The following is a 17309-nucleotide window of genomic DNA, read 5'->3' on the forward strand; positions in this document are numbered from 1 at the left end:
ACAGACATTAAAACACACATCACAATTCAATAGCGTTTGTAACGTGGAAGTGTTAAAGGATGTGCTTTTCATCAGAGCACTAGCAGGGAAGAATCCTTTTGCTGTTAAGGTGTGCAGATTCTATGACGAAGATTCAGGCATCCAGAGCACGAGATGAAATCATGACCCTGAAGAGAAAAATCTGATGAAATGGCGCTGTGCTTTGGTTATTATACCTGCGATGATGCGTGCATCAGGGGCGGAGCATCAAGCACCATCTGCAAATAGATTGCCATGATTATAAAGGGCTTCAGAGATTGTCACTCCTGGGAGGATTTTCCCATACCGTCAGCTACTTACACAGCATTGAAGTGACCAACTTGAAAGGGAACTAAATTGTCTCTCATTAAAAGGCTCAGTTCTTGAAAAATTAAATGTTGTCATAGGTAGTTTTGCATAATCTTTTATAATTTTACAAAAGCAGTGAAGAAATTTTATTTAAAAGTATTATTGATAGCCTGTTTCAATCATTTATATTTTATGAAAAGGTCAAATGTAGTAACCCTAAGAAAACTAAATATTATTTGTAAATATGTTTGAAAAAATTTTCAAGGTGCAAGGAAAGTTTTTTTTTAGTACTTTTACTGGTTACACCTTTTGCCATTTTTAGAGTAATTAAATCTTTTTTTCAGAAAATGGTATTAATGCTGTTTTTTTTTTTTTTTTTTTTTTTTTTGTTGTTAAATCTGTAAAGCCAATTTGAATACCAGAATACATTTCTAAGAATTTGGAACATGTTTTGGTACATTTATAAGGCTTACAAACCAAAGCAATGACAGACACAATCACTTGTCTTCTACAGATTGCTGTTACTATCTGTTTACTCATTCATTTAATCCTCATTCATTTCTAATCTGTCATGTTTTTTTTGTTTTTTTTTCTGCCACACCCATTGCTCATAGTTTGACTCCTAATCTAAACTCCACTCTTTACATGTCACATTGCCGCATCTGAAACCTCATCAATTGACCCATCATTCCTACTCTCTCTCTAATGTCCCTCTGTATTGGCCTTGTACTGGGTCTAGTGTTTTAATAATGATGTTGTGTGTCCATTTAAACTCTTTTTGCTGCTCATCTGACTTGCTCCTGGACAAATTTAACCTGTTCTGCTCACCTCTCTGACTCATTTTGTAATTCCCCTCTTCTTCTCTTCAGCTACTATTGAGGCTATAGAGGCAGATAAAGGTAAATAGGTCAACGGCCCCTTCCCCTCTTTCTGTTGCATCTGTGTAACAGATAAAGGGTTCCACTGGGTTCATCCATGTCAATGTAGCTTGTGTAGTGTGTTGGGTGTTTGGGCAAATAAACTGTGCTGTTAGTGTGCAGAGCAAAATAGGAACAAAAAGACAAAACACAAAAATGCTATGATTGTTTTAAAGGGGAACAAACACAGAAGATGTTGTGGATGTCACAGGTTTTGTTGATATCACTATTTTTCAACGCTTGATGTAATTAGTCATTGTATTTCGAAGTACTATTTGCAGTTCTGATCACACTTTTAAATAGCTCTTGCAGAATATGCAAGATAAATAAGTGGGATCATAAAAATTGCATTTTGCTTTTTATTTAATATTGCTCGGATGATACAATCTGACACAACAGATTACATATATTCCACAAGACTAAATAATTACAAAATTTATAAAAGCCAGATCATTAAGCACAACTGAGGGTTTAAGGACAAATGCTGTCATTGATGCTTGAGGAGGCAATACATGATAATAGGAACCAAGACCAATCCAAACTTTTGAAAATGATGATTTTTGTAGTTTCAAAGTAATTTAAATATCTGTCATGCAGCTTTTTCAGGGAAGTATTAAATAAAAAAAACTTTTTATGATCTCTTATTTTTTATAAACATATTAGAGATTATGCAAAGGGGTATATTTCAGTTAATAGAATTTACAGAAAGAATGTATTTTGTGCTAACACAGTTATACTGTGTTCATCCGAGTGCATGAAGAATATTTTAGCTTATTCATAAGTCCCATTAATGCAATCACCTGCATATAATCCTGGCTTGAAGTAAAGAAACAAAGTGTGTTTTCATCACCCTTAAACTGTCTGGACCCCTTTAAAACAATTAGCTAATATCATTGTTCTTTGTTTTTGCACAAATTTTCAAAATGCTCACACATTTGTGGGTTTTCTTCTTTAAAAAGACCTATGCAAGAACAATTTCAGCTGCTCACTAAATAGCAGGTTTGTAACTGCTATTTACAGCATAAGTGTTATATGGTTGTTCTTAAACATTTCTCCTAAAGGAAGAGCTGCCAACTGTGTTCATTATATCCTTTCAGTGATTTACTTTCTCCTTGTGGTTACTCTGTGACTGTGTTGTGTCCTTGTGTTTCTCTTTGTAATGTGCTAATAACCTGTGTCTGCCCTGTATTATGCAGCAACACAAATCTTATACATTACACAGTCTTAGCCAGAAAGTTACACTTCTCTCCAAACAAATTCAATGTATGTATTTCCCCTGAATAGTTTGCTGCATGTTTTGAACAGGCATAACATGTGGTTAGCTTAGCATTAAGTTTCTTGTTTGTGATAACTTCCTAATGTATTTACATACTGTATTTTGTCTATTTTTTGTCTTTATCTAGACTTTCTTTTGACACTTTAAATTGTTTCTTCCTCTAGCATTTATTTATTTTTATTTATTTATTTTTTACATATCTTTCATTCATTTCAACACCCTCCTTGGTACTTTGTACATTTGTTTTGGAGTGTGGTGGGAAGCTCTGTTCTAGATAGCCAGAGAATGCTCAGGTTTTCACACAATGTCTTAAAAACACTCTAGTGTCACATTGGCTTAAAAAACAAGTGATTCAGGGAACGCTACTTCATTCCAAGGCCCTCCAGAACTGAGACTGAGACCCAGCACTGTCCTTGTAGTCCAGATATTGTCAATTAATGTGGATATTTTGATTTGCCAGAACAAATACTGTGCGTGAAATGTTGCTTATTCTCAAAACTGATATGTCGGTGATAATGAGCGCTTTTACATGAACGATCTTACACCGACTATGCGTAAACAGCCAACAATGTATAAAGATCATTTAACAGTCATTAATATTTTAAGCAAAAATTACACATTACCCCGATTTTCCATTGCATGTAAACAATTTGGCAGCATTCTTAACGGCTTATTCAGTGTGCGCAAGTATTGTGCACATGACTGTCTATGTTTAATCTGATGATTTCAAATATCATGAAAAAAACGGTTCTCTTGCGTTGTCGGATTTTTTGAATAAGCTGATTTTGGTAGTTGTCAGCATTTTGATGTGCATGAAAATATGCTCAATGATAGGTATTACTTATAAATGAGCACGTTTACATGCACAATCTTACACCGATTATGCTTAAAAAGCAACAACGTGTGATCATGTAAACACCTTAAATGGTTGTCCATTAAAGGGCTAAGGTCATAAACAGTTTAAGAAAAAAATCAGAACACGTTGACTTTTGCCCATTACCCTAATTTTGTTTTGCATATAAACACTTTTAACACCATTCTTACCTGCTGATCCAATGTGCACAGGTGTTGTGCGCACGCATCTTCACGGTTTGATGTCAAAAACAGAGAATAACTCTTATTATTTCTAATCTCACGTAAACAAATTTTTCTTGCTTTGTCGGATTTTTTAAATAAGCTGGCTAATTTTTCAGGGTTATCAGCATATTGGTGTGCATGTAAACGCGCTCAATGATAGATACTACTTAATAAGGATTTTAAGATTCATGAGGCATTTGCTGAATCAGTGTTTACTGAGTGTTGAGTTAGAGCATATCACACCTCTCATTTCATTCTTGTTTGCCCTGCTGAAAAAAAAAAAAAGCTTAAGCTAGCCTTAGCTGGATTGCTGGTCTCTCAACATGGTGTGGCTAGTCTGTTTGCTGGTTTTATAGAGGTTTTGGCCAACCAGCTAAACCAGATGTTCACAAGCTTGGTCAGGTCGGAAACTATCTGAAGACCAAACTGTGAGACCAGCTAGACCTGCCTAAACCAGCTAAGATCATCAAAACAGCTTACACTGGTTTAAAATGTGTGTTTGTTTTTCAGCAGGGTAATTTGTAAGAGAATTGCAAGTTTGCTTAAGTGGTACATCAAACCTTGTGCCATAAGATTACTAATTATTGCTATCAAACTTTACTTTGTGAACTTCAAACAGTGAAATTACAAACTAAAGTGTGTATACCTGTTGATTAACTGCTTGTTATACCATCTTTCTCTCTTTCTACCCAGCAATCAAAGGCTTCTCACCCCAGCACAAAATCAGCAGCTTTGAGGAAGCTAAAGGGCTGGACCGCATAAACGAGCGAATGCCCCCTCGCCGAGACACCATGCCCTGTGACGCCAGCCTAAACTCTCTCAATAAGGCACTGTCGTCCGAGACCAATGGCACCGAGGGCAAGGCAAGCAGCGGGAGTGGCAACATACAGTGATCCTGCATGGCTCCAGCATGTTGCCGCATGGTCGCAGCGATTAAGCCCCTCCCTCTCTTTTTCCATGCCATAGTTGATGGAGGGAAAGGAAGGATTTGGAATGTAGAGTAAGAGGAAAGGAGAAAGGGAAAAGGACAGGAGAGATAAAAGAAGGAAGGAGAGCAGCATTCAAACATAATTTAGAGTGACACTCACTAGTCTTTGGACATGCCTTTAAAAGTTTCTTTCTTTTTTTTTTTTTTTTTTTTTTTTTTTTGCTTGTAAAAACCATGACAAGTTCTTGCCGGTTTACTCGTTTCTGAATAATTTGGGAGGGGGGATGATCTTGGTTTTGGTGTAGGGAATTACAGCAGGCAACTGAGAGATCATATGTGAAAAAGCCTTTACTTACTGGATATAAGATATTTGTTTGTTTCTCTTTTTTTTGAGTGTCTAACTTCTTACTAACTATTGTAAGTTTACAAAAATACAGCACTAAAAATGGACAGAACGTAAAAAAAAAAGTTTTTAAAATAAAAAGGGTGTACAAACTAAGTAAGGACTATTTATTGATACCTTTTTTTGCTACTCTTATAAACTAGCTCTAGAGTAAATTAGGCAGTCTTAAAAGAATGTTGCAACATTGTTATAATGCCAAAAATTGAACGTTTTGTACAGATTATGCTTACCTCAGGTTTCTTTGGTGTGTGTGCTTGGATCCTACTTTCTGTATAATTGCAAGCTAGCTTGATATATAGGGATTTTCTTGGAGTTTAAAACTGGAATTTACATTTATCATTTGCATACATGTATTTTGTTTTATTTGGGCGGGGTGGGGGTAGAATTATTGTGGCTTGCTGGAAATTCTGTGAGTGTTTCTCTTTTCAAATATTGCGAACAAACAAAAAATTATATATAAAGCACCTATATTCTGTAAAGAAAGAAAGAGAGGAGGAGGAAGAGAAAGAAAGAAAAAAGTGATTCATGGAAAGCATCTGCCTATGCATGTTTTATAAGATGTAACTAAGGATGTTGAATAACCTTGGCTGCCAAGCCAGTTTTTACCTGTACTGTGTTTAGTGGACAAATCCTGGAAATCTACCACCATTCTTTGCTAAAACACTTGGAAAAGCTTAAAGCCTTTAACTGGTTTTGTAATCAAAGCATCTGCTATTAATATTGGATGATGAGGAATCATGTTTTAAACAAACTTGCTTGTAAGTACACCAATTGTCTGATTTAGCATGTTTAGGTGTTCATGTGAAATAAGTTTGTGGTTCTCTAATGTCAAACTCAAAATGCATGATAGCTGTTAGTGTCATACAAGGATTAGATTTCTCTTTTTTTTTCTATTTGTAAAGGTGCCACAGACAAAAAGTGTAATTTGTATATTATTATTATTATTAATTATTATTAATTCTGCTTTGTATATCAGTTTATTATTGCGAAATACTTTACGAAAAACAAAATACAGAAAAAAACCTCCATCGATGTTTTGTTTTTTTTAAACAACTGCTTAAGTGCCCAAGTAATTCACTACACAAAATGAAGCCTTGCTTTTATAATTTAACTTCCAAACTGTTGGCAGATGACGCATGCACTCGCTACTATGAAAAGGTATTTTATATTACTGTTCAATAAAAATGTGCATGAAATTCAGACTTGTCAAGTTTTTTGTAATCAAAGGCATGTGTTTATTGAGTAGGCATGAACAGAAACGTTCTCATATCATTGTGGAGTACAATCTAGAATTCCTCTGAATCTTTACCATAAAAACATTCCCATGATCTGTATATACTGAAATATTTTGTGGATTTTATCCTTGAAAAAATGACTGAATTATTTAAATGAAAGTGCTGAATTATTATTAGTTTGAGGTTCCAGCCAAAAGAAGATTTTTCTACTATCATGTCTGGAAAGAGTGCTTCTCACGTAGTTTGTCTCAAAGGCATTCATGATTGATTTTGCATCTACTAAATCAGAAGTAGCCACAGAAAGTGTTTGTCTGAAATGCTTAGAGGCAATGAAGATTGTACCAGTAATAACCAAATAGGAAATGAGAACTTGGCAGCATCATCATCTTAAGGTGTTTCCTACTGTGGACATGAAGTTGATGAAATTATTTGATAAAAATCTGGGAAATATTTCAGGGCATTATGAAAACAACTTTGTAAAATAGGTGGAAAGGAACTTAATGAAACAGGTAGTGGAGTGTTTCCTTTAAAAACAACTCTTGAAGGTAACCAGTGAATGTGATATCAGTTTTTGTCATTAAAATATGTATTATAATACATGGGATCAAGTAAGCCCTTTAATTAAGCCCTTTAATATAGGGTTCATGAGAACCTGACCTTGAATTGTTGTTCTCCCATCTCTCTGAAAATTGTTCATGTCAAGATGGAAATATTCTAGATGATATGCATGTGGCCTTCCCTGATTCAAATAATATAACAAGTCTAGAGCAGTTTATGAGTTTGATCATCAGTGTAACTTTTCTATACAGCCATTGGGTCAAAAATGTTCGTTTAAAATCTGTTAAAAAAGCACCACATTTTATTGTATTAACGTCCAACTGATTTCAGAAGAACCCAGATCAGATCTGTTTTGGGGACCAAAATATAGTACATTTGGGATTAATAGACTTGTAATGAGATTTCTATGTTATCTTGTAGATTTTTAACATTGTTATTTGCTTCCTATGAACATGGACCTTCAGGCTGGTCAGAAGATCAGAACACTAACAGAACTGCAAAGCTGATCATAGAATTTCCTTTAGCCTCTTCTTGTGTATACACAATAGAGAAGGAAGGAAAAAGATTCTCACATCCTGTTTTGGGATAAGATAGAATGAATCAAAGCTTTGGTAAGAAGTCTTCCCAAAACGGATAGTTCACCAAAAAATGAAAATTCTCTCATCATTTACTCACTCTCAAGCCATGTCAGATGTGTGACTTTTTTTTCTTCTGCTGAACATAAACAAAGATTTTTAGAAGAATATTTCCATTCTGTAGGTCCTCATAATGCAAGTGAATGGTAGCCAGAACTTTGAAGCCACAAAAAGTCAGCATAAAATTAATCAACACGAATTCAGTGGTTAAATCCATATCTTCAGAAGCGATGTGATAGGTGTGGGTAAGAAACAGATCAATATTTAAGTCCTTTTTTACTATAAAATCTTTATTTTCACTTCCACATTCTTCTTTTGTTTTCGGCAATTCACATTCTTTGTGCATATCACCACCTACAGGGCAGGGAGGTGAATTTATAGTAAGAAAGGAATTAAATATTGATCTAATTCTCACCTACACCTATCATATCGCTTCTGAAGGTATAGATTAAACCACTGGAGTAATATGGATTACTTTTATGCTGCCTTTATATACATTTTTGACCTTAACATTTCTGGCAACCATTCACTTGCATTAAATGCACCTACAGAGCTGAAATATTCTTCTAAAAATCTCCATTTGTGTTTAGCAGAAGAAAGAAAGTCATACACATCTGGAATAGCATTAGGGTGAGTAAATTGTAAGGGAATTTTCATTTTGGGTGAACTATCCCTTTAAATTATTTAGTTTGCTTGTAGTGGATATCCAGTAATGGGTTATAAAAAAAATTTTTTTAAAAAGCAGATGCCCCAACACATTACAATCAAGGGGGCAAGAGCATTCTTCCTATTAAAGCAAGCAATTAGCTGTTCTAACGAGAGAAGACTGAAGCTGTGATTTGCATCTATGTGTTTTCAGTTATGTCCTTCATCCTGTCTCTCCCACACACACTGTGAGAGCTATTCCACTGTGACATGAAGGTTCCTGTGCTGCTGTGTTAATGTGATAAGCCCCTCACACAAACACTACGCACTCTGTGAGGCAGTATCTCCTGCCCATATTCGTATTGCCCTCACAGCAACTGCTTTGTTTAACAGGGACCTGCAAATTCCCTGGATTTTGGACACTGGACACATTGTCTTTACCACCTGGGAGCAGAGATTTCCTGAAATTTGCAGAGTGCAAACGCTGATACATTTCAATTTCTTGTGCTTTACCTCTCCTTAGAAACACTTTTAAAAACATTGTTGTTGATATTCCATTGCATCTTTAAACAATAGAGGTGCAGCTGAGTTCTCTGTTTTCTTTTCCCTTCATTAGGGTAGGAAGTAATGAATTCTTGGCAACATGGTGATGGAACATTGTGCCATTAGCTAGGCAGAATGGCTAACAAATTGTTCTCTCACACACTAAACAGACTAAAGCGACACCTGCCACTGGATTGAACCATAAGCTTTTCAATGGCATAGATTTGGCTTGAACATTGGGGGGTTGCAGCATGAAGCATTTACCCATGTTTCCATTGATCATGGTGTAAATAATGTGAGGGTTGTACTTGCTTGTTTTGATTATTGAACATTGTTGTTGCAGAATATTGTTTATTTTTACCAGAAAACTACTGCGATATGTAGAAGGGGGCACATGCAAAAATTTTGTTTGAGTACCGGGGTTCAATGAGACCATGTTGATTTTTTTACTCCAGAGTCACAGGCGTTTAACTGACGCGGAGTAAATCCGTTCCTCCGTCAGAGCTTGATGAATCTCAAAAGAAGACTCTTTATGTCAGTGTGCTCAGACCTCGTACATGCTTAAACTATTAATCTTATGGCTTTGTTCACACACAGCATAAAAACGTAACTTTTCTGGTAATGTTACAACTTCTCATTCCAGGAAATTGCCAGTGCTGGTTTACCGGTATTTCTCAACGTGTCCTGTTCACTCATGACCTCTAAGCTGAAAAAAATGCAGTTTATTTTCCAGTAAAAGCTGTATGTGTGAAAGCCACTATTGTTCACCAGCACCAAAGTTGAAGTGTGTAATTTCCGCACAACTAACATCACAAAACGTAATAATAATAAAAAAAAATTAAAAAAACATTTACTATTTTCAAACAGGCTTCCCAACACTCCCCCATTTTCCAGTGGTCCATTGGTCAAACAGATAGTTTTGCCCTAAAGTCATGTCATTGTTTGAGCCAGTGTTTTTCTGTCTGGCTGGTCAGGATGCTACCCGTGTCTTCCCTAACGACTATCCTGAGCAGTGATGTAAAAGGCAACAGAGTATGGAAGCCACGGAGTACCAATTAAAAAAGAATGAAAATATAAATGATCAACCTATTCATTTGAAAATAAATATGTGGATAAATAAACCAATTTATAAATGGACAAATAAATAGACATATTTTAAATCTATTTATTTAATTCACGTTTAAAATGTTATTTTATTTAACACTAAAATTGTGCATTACTAAATCATGTATTTAATTCATGTTTAAAATGCAATTAAATGTAACAATATCATAACACATAAATAAGTCATTTTAAAAAGCATTTGGCAATTGCTTTTCTTCATTCATTTGCCAGTTGCTTTTCTTAATCTATTTGCCAATGGCTTTTCTTTTTTGTTTTACATTGGCTTTACTTTTTCCATTTGACAATCGAGTTAAAAAATGCCATTGGACAGCTGACACATGGCAGCAACCAATGAACATTTGAATCAGTTCTGAAAAAAATGTTCAGAACTTCTTAAACTACTTCAAAGAGTTCTCATCAAGAAAATGCTCCACGTGCAGCAATGACAGCTTTGCAGATCCTTGGCATTCTAGCTGTCAGTTTGTCCAGATACTCAGGTGACATTTTACCCCACACTTCCTGTAGCACTTGCCATAGATGTGGCTGTCTCTTCGGGCACTTCTCACGCACCTTACAGTCTAGCTGATCCCACAAAAGCTCAATGGGGTTAAGATCATAACACTCTTTTCCAATTATCTGTTGTCCAATGTCTGTGTTTCTTTGTCCACTCTAACCTTTTATTTTTGTTTTTCTGTTTCAAAAGTGGCTTTTTCTTACTGTTGTACATGAAACTGGTGTTGAGTGGGTAGAATTCAATGAAGCTGTCAGCTGAGGACATGTGAGGTGTCTATATCTCAAACTAGAGACTCTGATGTACTTATCCTCTTGTTTAGTTGAACATCTGGCCTTCCACATCTCTTTCTGTCCTTGTTAGAGCCAGTTGTCCTTTGTCTTTGAAGACTGTAGTGTACACCTTTATATGAAATCTTCAGTTTTTTGGCAATTTCAAGCATTGTATAGCCTTCATTCCTCAAAACAATGATTGACTGATGAGTTTCTAGAGAAAGGTGTTTCTTTTTTGCCATTTTTGAACTAATATTGACTTTAAGACATGCCAGTCTATTGCATACTGTGGCAACTCAAAAGCAAACACAAAGACAATGTTAATCTTCATTTAATGAACCAAAAAGCTTTCAACTGTGTTTGTGTTGGCTGCTCGAAATGGGGCCTGTCTAGATTTGATAAAAAATGACTTTTTTCAAATAGTGATGGGGCTGTTTTTTTACATCAGTAATGTTCTGACTATACTTTGTGATCAGTTGAATGCCACTTTGGTGAATTTATGTACCAATTTCCTTTCTGAAACAACAAAATCTGTACATTATTCTAAACTTTTGGCCACCAGTGTACATGTGATGTAATGTAGTGAAATGTTTTTCTTAGTTCCTCGTCCCACAGTGCAGCAACAAACAGAACCAACAACGAACTAAGGACATACACCCACATAATTATAAAAAAATAGAATAAAATATAGTAGACTATAAAGAAATAAAATATAGTAGAAAATATGCAAAATATTCAGAACTGTACAGAGTATAAAGAACTATACAGTGTGCAAAATGTATAGTTAATTAAAATTATTGTGCAAACTGTTTTGTGTATGTGTGTGGACAGAGCTGAGATATTCTTCTAAAAATCTTAATTTGTGTTCTGCTGAAGAAAGAAAGGTATACACATCTGGGTTGGCATGAAGGTGAGTAAATGATGGGAAATGTTTTTTATTTTTGGGTGAACTATCTCTTTAAGTATTATTTTCATAAATTGAAATTTAGCGATTAGGTTTGGGACAGCGACCTCCTAATAGAAACTACTCTATACATTTATATTTAGCTTATTATTATCTCAATTATTGTCTTGGGTTTAAATAGATCATAACATATTCTCTTTTCTTTTTTTTTTTTCAATTTGGAATGCCCAATACCCAATGCGCTCTTAAGTCCTCGTGGTGGCGTAGTGACTCGCCTCAATCTGGGTGGCAGAGGACGAATCTCAGTTGCCTCCAAGTCTGAGATCATCAATCCATGCATCTTATCACGTGGCTTTTTGAGCATGTTACCACGGATACAAAGCACATGTGGGGGCTTCACACTATTCTCCATGGCATCCACGCACAACTCACCACGCGCCCCACCGAGAGCGAACCACATTAAAGCAACCACGAGGAGGTTACCCCATGTGACTGTACCCTCCATAGCAACTAGGCCAATTTGGTTGCTTAGGAGACCTGGCTGGAGTCACTCAGCACACCCTGGATTCGAACTCACGACTCCAGGGTTGGTAGTCAGCGTCTTTACTCACTGAGCTACCCAGGCCTTTGATCATAATCTTCTTATGAAATATCCAATATCTGAATTCTTCTTTATATATATATATATATGATATATGAGAATAGCTCATATGGGCCTATATGTTGCTTGCAAAAATATAAAATTTGATCAGAATACACTGCTTCATTTTCCGTCATTGGAGAAAGATGCTTTTGTCTCCAGAATGGTGTAGTTAACTTCATTTATCAGTAGGGGCAAACTGGCCTATGCTTACCACCCAAACCTGACCCTAAACACACAGCAATGTTTACATTTACATTTATGCATTTGGCAGATGCTTTTATCCAAAGTGACTTACAGTGCACTTATTACAAGGACAATCCCCCTGGAGTTAAGTACCTTGCTCAAGGACACAATGGTGATGGCTGTGGGGATTGAACCAGCAACCTTCTGATTACCAGTTATGTGCTTTAGCCCACTACACCACCACTGTGTTAGTATAGCACCACCGAGCCACAGTGTTTGCACATTTCGAAGAAATTAACCAACACACAGCTTATTTATAGCTGACTCTGCCTATTAAGCTATAGGGCATCACCTTTAGAAAGCAAAGATGTAGACAGATGACATGCAAATAAGGTTCAGTGTGGCGAATAGTGTTTATTGGCACCTTCAAAAGAAACACTGATGTCTGTGCTGTGTGTTCTGAGCAACAGAACTCCATCACTGACTACTTCATTAAGACTTGGTGTCTGCTTGGCACACCTGTAGCTTACTTTATTCTAACACAGTGTACAGTATATCAATATAGCAGTAGGAAACCAGAAAATGTACAGAAAAAGCACTTTATGCTTTGAATCACAGGTTCTCACTTTCAGAGAATACAGGTTGGTGGCTAGAGCAGGAAACACTAATACAGGCTTATAAAGGAGTTCCTGTATAAAAAATAAAAACATTCACCACTTAGCTGAACACCACTCCTCAAACACTACCCAGTCCCACAGCTGTACCACCTCTCTCAGTCCCCAGTCCTCCACCCTCTGTAAAAGCCACAGTGCTTCCTGTACTTCTTTGTCTGTGGGAAGTGCTAAAATAAGCACTGGAGTGGCTGGATACAAGCACATCTCCTTCTCACCACTTTGTTGCTCTGCTCTGAAGCAACAGGCTTTCCTGTTTTTTGTTGTTGTTGTTGTTGTTGTTGTTGTTTTGTTTGTTTTTTTTGCCATAAAAGAAGAACTGTGCCATGGATAAAAGGATTGCAGTCTTCATCTTTTCCTGTATCCTCCTTCTAAGGACAGGTGAAATATGCTTTTCCTTAATAGCATGCCATAAGTTTAGTGGTTGTTTTGAGGTGGCAAGGAGTGTTTTAAATTTGATGATGCCTCTTTATATGATGATGTGTGCATGATGTCTCAGAATGATGGTCAAAATTGCGAAAAATTTGATATACTATATAATACAGATTTTTATATAATATATTGTGCTAAATCCTGAGTGGGAGTTTTACCTGAACATTAGCCACTGTTTAATATGTATTAGCTTACATTTTAGATTTTATGTAGATTTTTTTTTTTTTGTTTTTGTTTTTTTTATTATTTTGTGTTATATTTTCTTTGTTAGTTTGTATTTGGGTTAGATCTTAATTAAACCTTCTCACTTAATTAACTTTTAAATAATCTGTATCTTATTTCTCAGGCCTAAATCAGTCTTACCTTTGTAGAAACATGCACAGAACTGTGATTAGAGCATTAGAGTATTTCAAATGCTGTAGTCATACTTTATTATCAAAGATATTTGTGGAGAACATGTAACATGTTTCTTTTTTCTTCTTTTTTTACGTTTAAAAAAGGAAACTGATTTCTGAAGGTTGACTTGCTGTATGTTTGAATATGGCAGTATCACACAGTAAGAAAATAGACAGTTTTACTCATTTAGTCAGAGTCAAGCTTTGTATCTAGTATCAGTGCTCGAATTGAGGGGGGGCCCAGGATCCCCCATAAGAAGTAAAAAATAGAGTTAGGGGGGTCCCCAAGATACGTATATTTTAGTAAAAATAATAATGACAAATCGGATTAAATTCATGCAGTGGATACGGTAAATTTCGTGAATTAATTATTTACAATAATTTATATTAAGTTTGTTTATAGGCTAGTTATCATGTCTCTATAAAATGTAAACGCCCCGCCCCACATCCACAAGACCGTTATGCGCATGACATCGTTGACATGACTGCTTGCTTGGCGCCGCTCTGGTGAAGCTAACTTTAGCTAAAAAATGGAGAATAATATACCTCTATTCACAATCTGGAAGAGAAAGCTTCTTACTGACTTTTTTGAGAGGTAATTTTCTCTCTCTATATCTTTCTGCTATATCTATCCATTCCATGTCGGGGCTTTTGTATTCCTTGCATAAATTGGAAACATTTCGGCTTACTCATTTTTCATTATTAACAGGCCTGGTTCTACGGGGGTGCTAGAGATTGCGATGAAGATGAGTGACAGCTTTTTAGTGATTATAAAGGGAGCGCTCGTTGTGCGCTTTCTATGCTATATATAATCCATTCAGAATTTGTATGAAACTTGTTTTTCATGCTGCTAAGAGGAGGATCAACGGCCACGTACACGCTGCAAAGTTTCGGGAATTACATCTGCATATAAATGCGGGATTCACTCTTGAAATATCAATGATTGACATATTGATAACCATAGCATTGTTTGTACCTGAATAAAGCAGACTTTTTGACTGGAATAGTTGAAAAGTCTGCTAACTGACTCACTCATAACAGTCCCTTGCCGCCACCTACTGAGGTAACTGCACTGAACTCGCTGAAAAATCCCCACCAACACTAACACAATTTCTATTTTTAATATCTAATAAACTAGTTTCATGCATTTAAACAAGTCTTTTGGAACAAACATTATTATCACAATGTGTCACATCAATCATCCAGTTGTTTTTAGGGTAGTAAATACTACATTGTAAATAATGCTAGAATTATTCTGTTGAATGTACACTACTGTTCAAAAGTTCAAAAGTCTCTTCTGCTCACCAAGCCTGCATTGATTTGATCCAAAATACAGTAAAAACAGTAATACTGTGAAATCTTAGTGAGTCTGGAAGCCATCTGATTATTTTCTGCAGTTTTTGAGACATTTCAATGTATTTTGAAGTCACATGCTTTTACGGGTCTTCAAGTGCCTTATACGTAGTCCCCTGGTATATTTGCCATAGTTGCCCTTTTGAGTCTGCTGCTTTGTCACCCTCTAAATTCAGTATTACTTGGAGTAAGCCATTTAAAAGAAGAATAGTAGCTTATCTCTCTTTGTTATATAACACTGGACTGAAAATGTATATATTTTTTTTATTCTTTATCAACACAAAATACTGTTCTTTTATGTAAGCCTGTTTTTAATAAATAGTATATAGTTATGCATATTATGATCAAATAAATATATTGTATATTTTGTATAAGTTGTATATTGTGAGACTAACCCCCCTTAACACTTGATTTAATTCGAGCACTGTCTAGGATACAACATTAAATGCCCTCATTTCTCTATATTTGTGGTTGACAGTGAGATGATTGCATTGGAATCTCTATTCAATAGTCAAGCAGTTTACTTGTCACTACTGAAACACTGAAGGCAACACCCTGGAGACGAAGGCAAACAAATCTTTGTCCTTTTCATGTTTTCTCCTTTTTCTGCACAAATTATCCATTCTACCTGGCTTATTACATTCACAATACATTAAATATGACAAGAGATTTTATTAGTACTCTCACTCTCCAGATTTTACTTAAGAATGAGACTATATATTTATGCTGTGCTGTGTAGCAGACAGTACTGTAGACACCAGCTGCCTTACCTTCACTAATAGTGTTAAAAGCCAAGAGTCAAGTAAAGGGTCACAAGCACAGACAGACAGAGGGCAGAGTCTGTTTTGGGGCGGATGGGAAATGTCAGCACAGCAGAAAGGTCCCACAAGCCCCCAGAGAGCCAAAGCCTGAAACAGGATGCAGCTTTTTACAAGTCTGTTGATATGTAGAGATTAGAGAAGATAGTAACATTGGAGAGTACTGTAATACTGACCAGTGGGTGTGATATAGAATATAAATCTGCCATATTAAAGACAAGCAACAATGTTATATTGTCATATAACACACACTACTTTTGGCGAGTTATTCAGTTGAATAACATGCTCAGATGCTGGTAACATCAAGACTTAATTTATACTTAATTCATTTATTTTTACAACACATATTGTTTCAAAGCAGCTTTACAGAAAATCATGCATTAACAGAAAATGAAACTGTAATATCTACAATGTCTTAGAGTCATTATTGTGTAGTTTGATAAAAATATGATTGTGAATTGTGTTTAAAAATATTTAATTAAATAATAATTGTATTTAGAACCCCAGTGAGCAAGCTGAAGGCGACTGTGGCAAGGAACACAAAACTCCATAAGATGTTGGTTAATGGAGAAAAATAACCTTGGGAGAAACCAGGCTCACTGTGGGGGCCAGTTCCCCTCTGGCTAACATCATGAATATAATGCCAATATTACTTATGTATAGTGCAAGTCATGGTTTAAACTTATTAAACTAAGTAAGTGTTAAGGGTCAGTGTTTAAACAAATATTTTGTATGAACTGTAAGATTAATGACTAATGTCTTTGAAGTCCATCCTGGATTAACTGTAGAAGTTCACATAGATGCATTTTCCTTGTTAGCTGGCTGATGAAGGCTTTTGTTGGTAATTAAATGATAGTCTATGTATTACATTATAAGAGTGTAAGTACATCATTAGACCGTAGTGATGCAGGCAGAGATCAATGAGGTGCATCACAGTTCAACCGGCCAGTAATTTCAGTGAGGTCTATCCTAAATCCAAGGTTCAGGCAATGGCATATGATGTCATATGATGAGTGGTTATCTGAGTTTACGTAGCCTTTCTGTCAGCTGGAACCAGTCTGGCCATTCTCCAATAACCTCTCTCATCAACAAGGCGTTCCTGTCCACAGAACTGCCACTCACTGGATGTTTTTTGTTTTTGGCCCCATTCTGAGTAAACTTCTTGAGACTGTGAAAATACCAGGAGATCAGCAGTTACAGAAATACTCAAACCAGACCGCCTGGCACCAAAAATCATGCCACATTCTAAATCAATGAGATATTCTGATGTGAACATTAACTGATGCTCCTGACACGTATCTGCATGATTTTATGCATTGCACTGCTGTCACATGATTGGCTAAATCGCATGAATAAGTAGGTGTACAGGTGTACCTAATAAAGTGGTCGGTGAGTGAATATGCTCACAACGAAAATTCTGCCTCTGTTTAAGTACGCTTGCTACTGTTGAAGTAGGTTTGCTACTAAGTTTAGCATATG

At 36.0% G+C, this 17309-nt stretch overlaps 2 protein-coding genes across 9 annotated transcripts in view; both read left to right on the forward strand.

Annotated features, from left to right (window-relative positions):
* Nucleotides 1-6128, forward strand: part of LOC127412439 (protein phosphatase 3 catalytic subunit alpha) — a 164286-nt gene extending 158158 nt beyond the window's left edge. For 2 of the 4 annotated variants that reach the window (XM_051648790.1, XM_051648801.1), the window contains 2 exons: nucleotides 1197-1226; nucleotides 4291-6128. In XM_051648790.1, the coding sequence (XP_051504750.1) occupies nucleotides 1197-1226; nucleotides 4291-4490 (230 nt within the window). In that variant the 3' untranslated portion in view covers nucleotides 4491-6128. The remainder of the gene's footprint in view (nucleotides 1-1196; nucleotides 1227-4290) is intronic. The other 2 variants (XM_051648810.1, XM_051648820.1) reach the window with 1 other exon arrangement.
* Nucleotides 6129-12975: 6847 nt separating this feature from the next.
* The window catches only part of LOC127412498 (putative protein TPRXL), a 48534-nt gene continuing 44200 nt past the window's right edge, over nucleotides 12976-17309 (forward strand). For 3 of the 5 annotated variants that reach the window (XM_051648954.1, XM_051648963.1, XM_051648983.1), the window contains exon 1: nucleotides 12976-13213. In XM_051648954.1, coding sequence (XP_051504914.1) covers nucleotides 13159-13213 — 55 coding nt within the window. In that variant the 5' untranslated portion in view covers nucleotides 12976-13158. The remainder of the gene's footprint in view (nucleotides 13214-17309) is intronic. The other 2 variants (XM_051648992.1, XM_051648973.1) reach the window with 2 other exon arrangements.

The sequence above is a fragment of the Myxocyprinus asiaticus genome, chromosome 2, assembly GCF_019703515.2.
Source record: "Myxocyprinus asiaticus isolate MX2 ecotype Aquarium Trade chromosome 2, UBuf_Myxa_2, whole genome shotgun sequence".
In the NCBI taxonomy this organism is placed as follows: Eukaryota; Metazoa; Chordata; class Actinopteri; order Cypriniformes; family Catostomidae; genus Myxocyprinus; species Myxocyprinus asiaticus.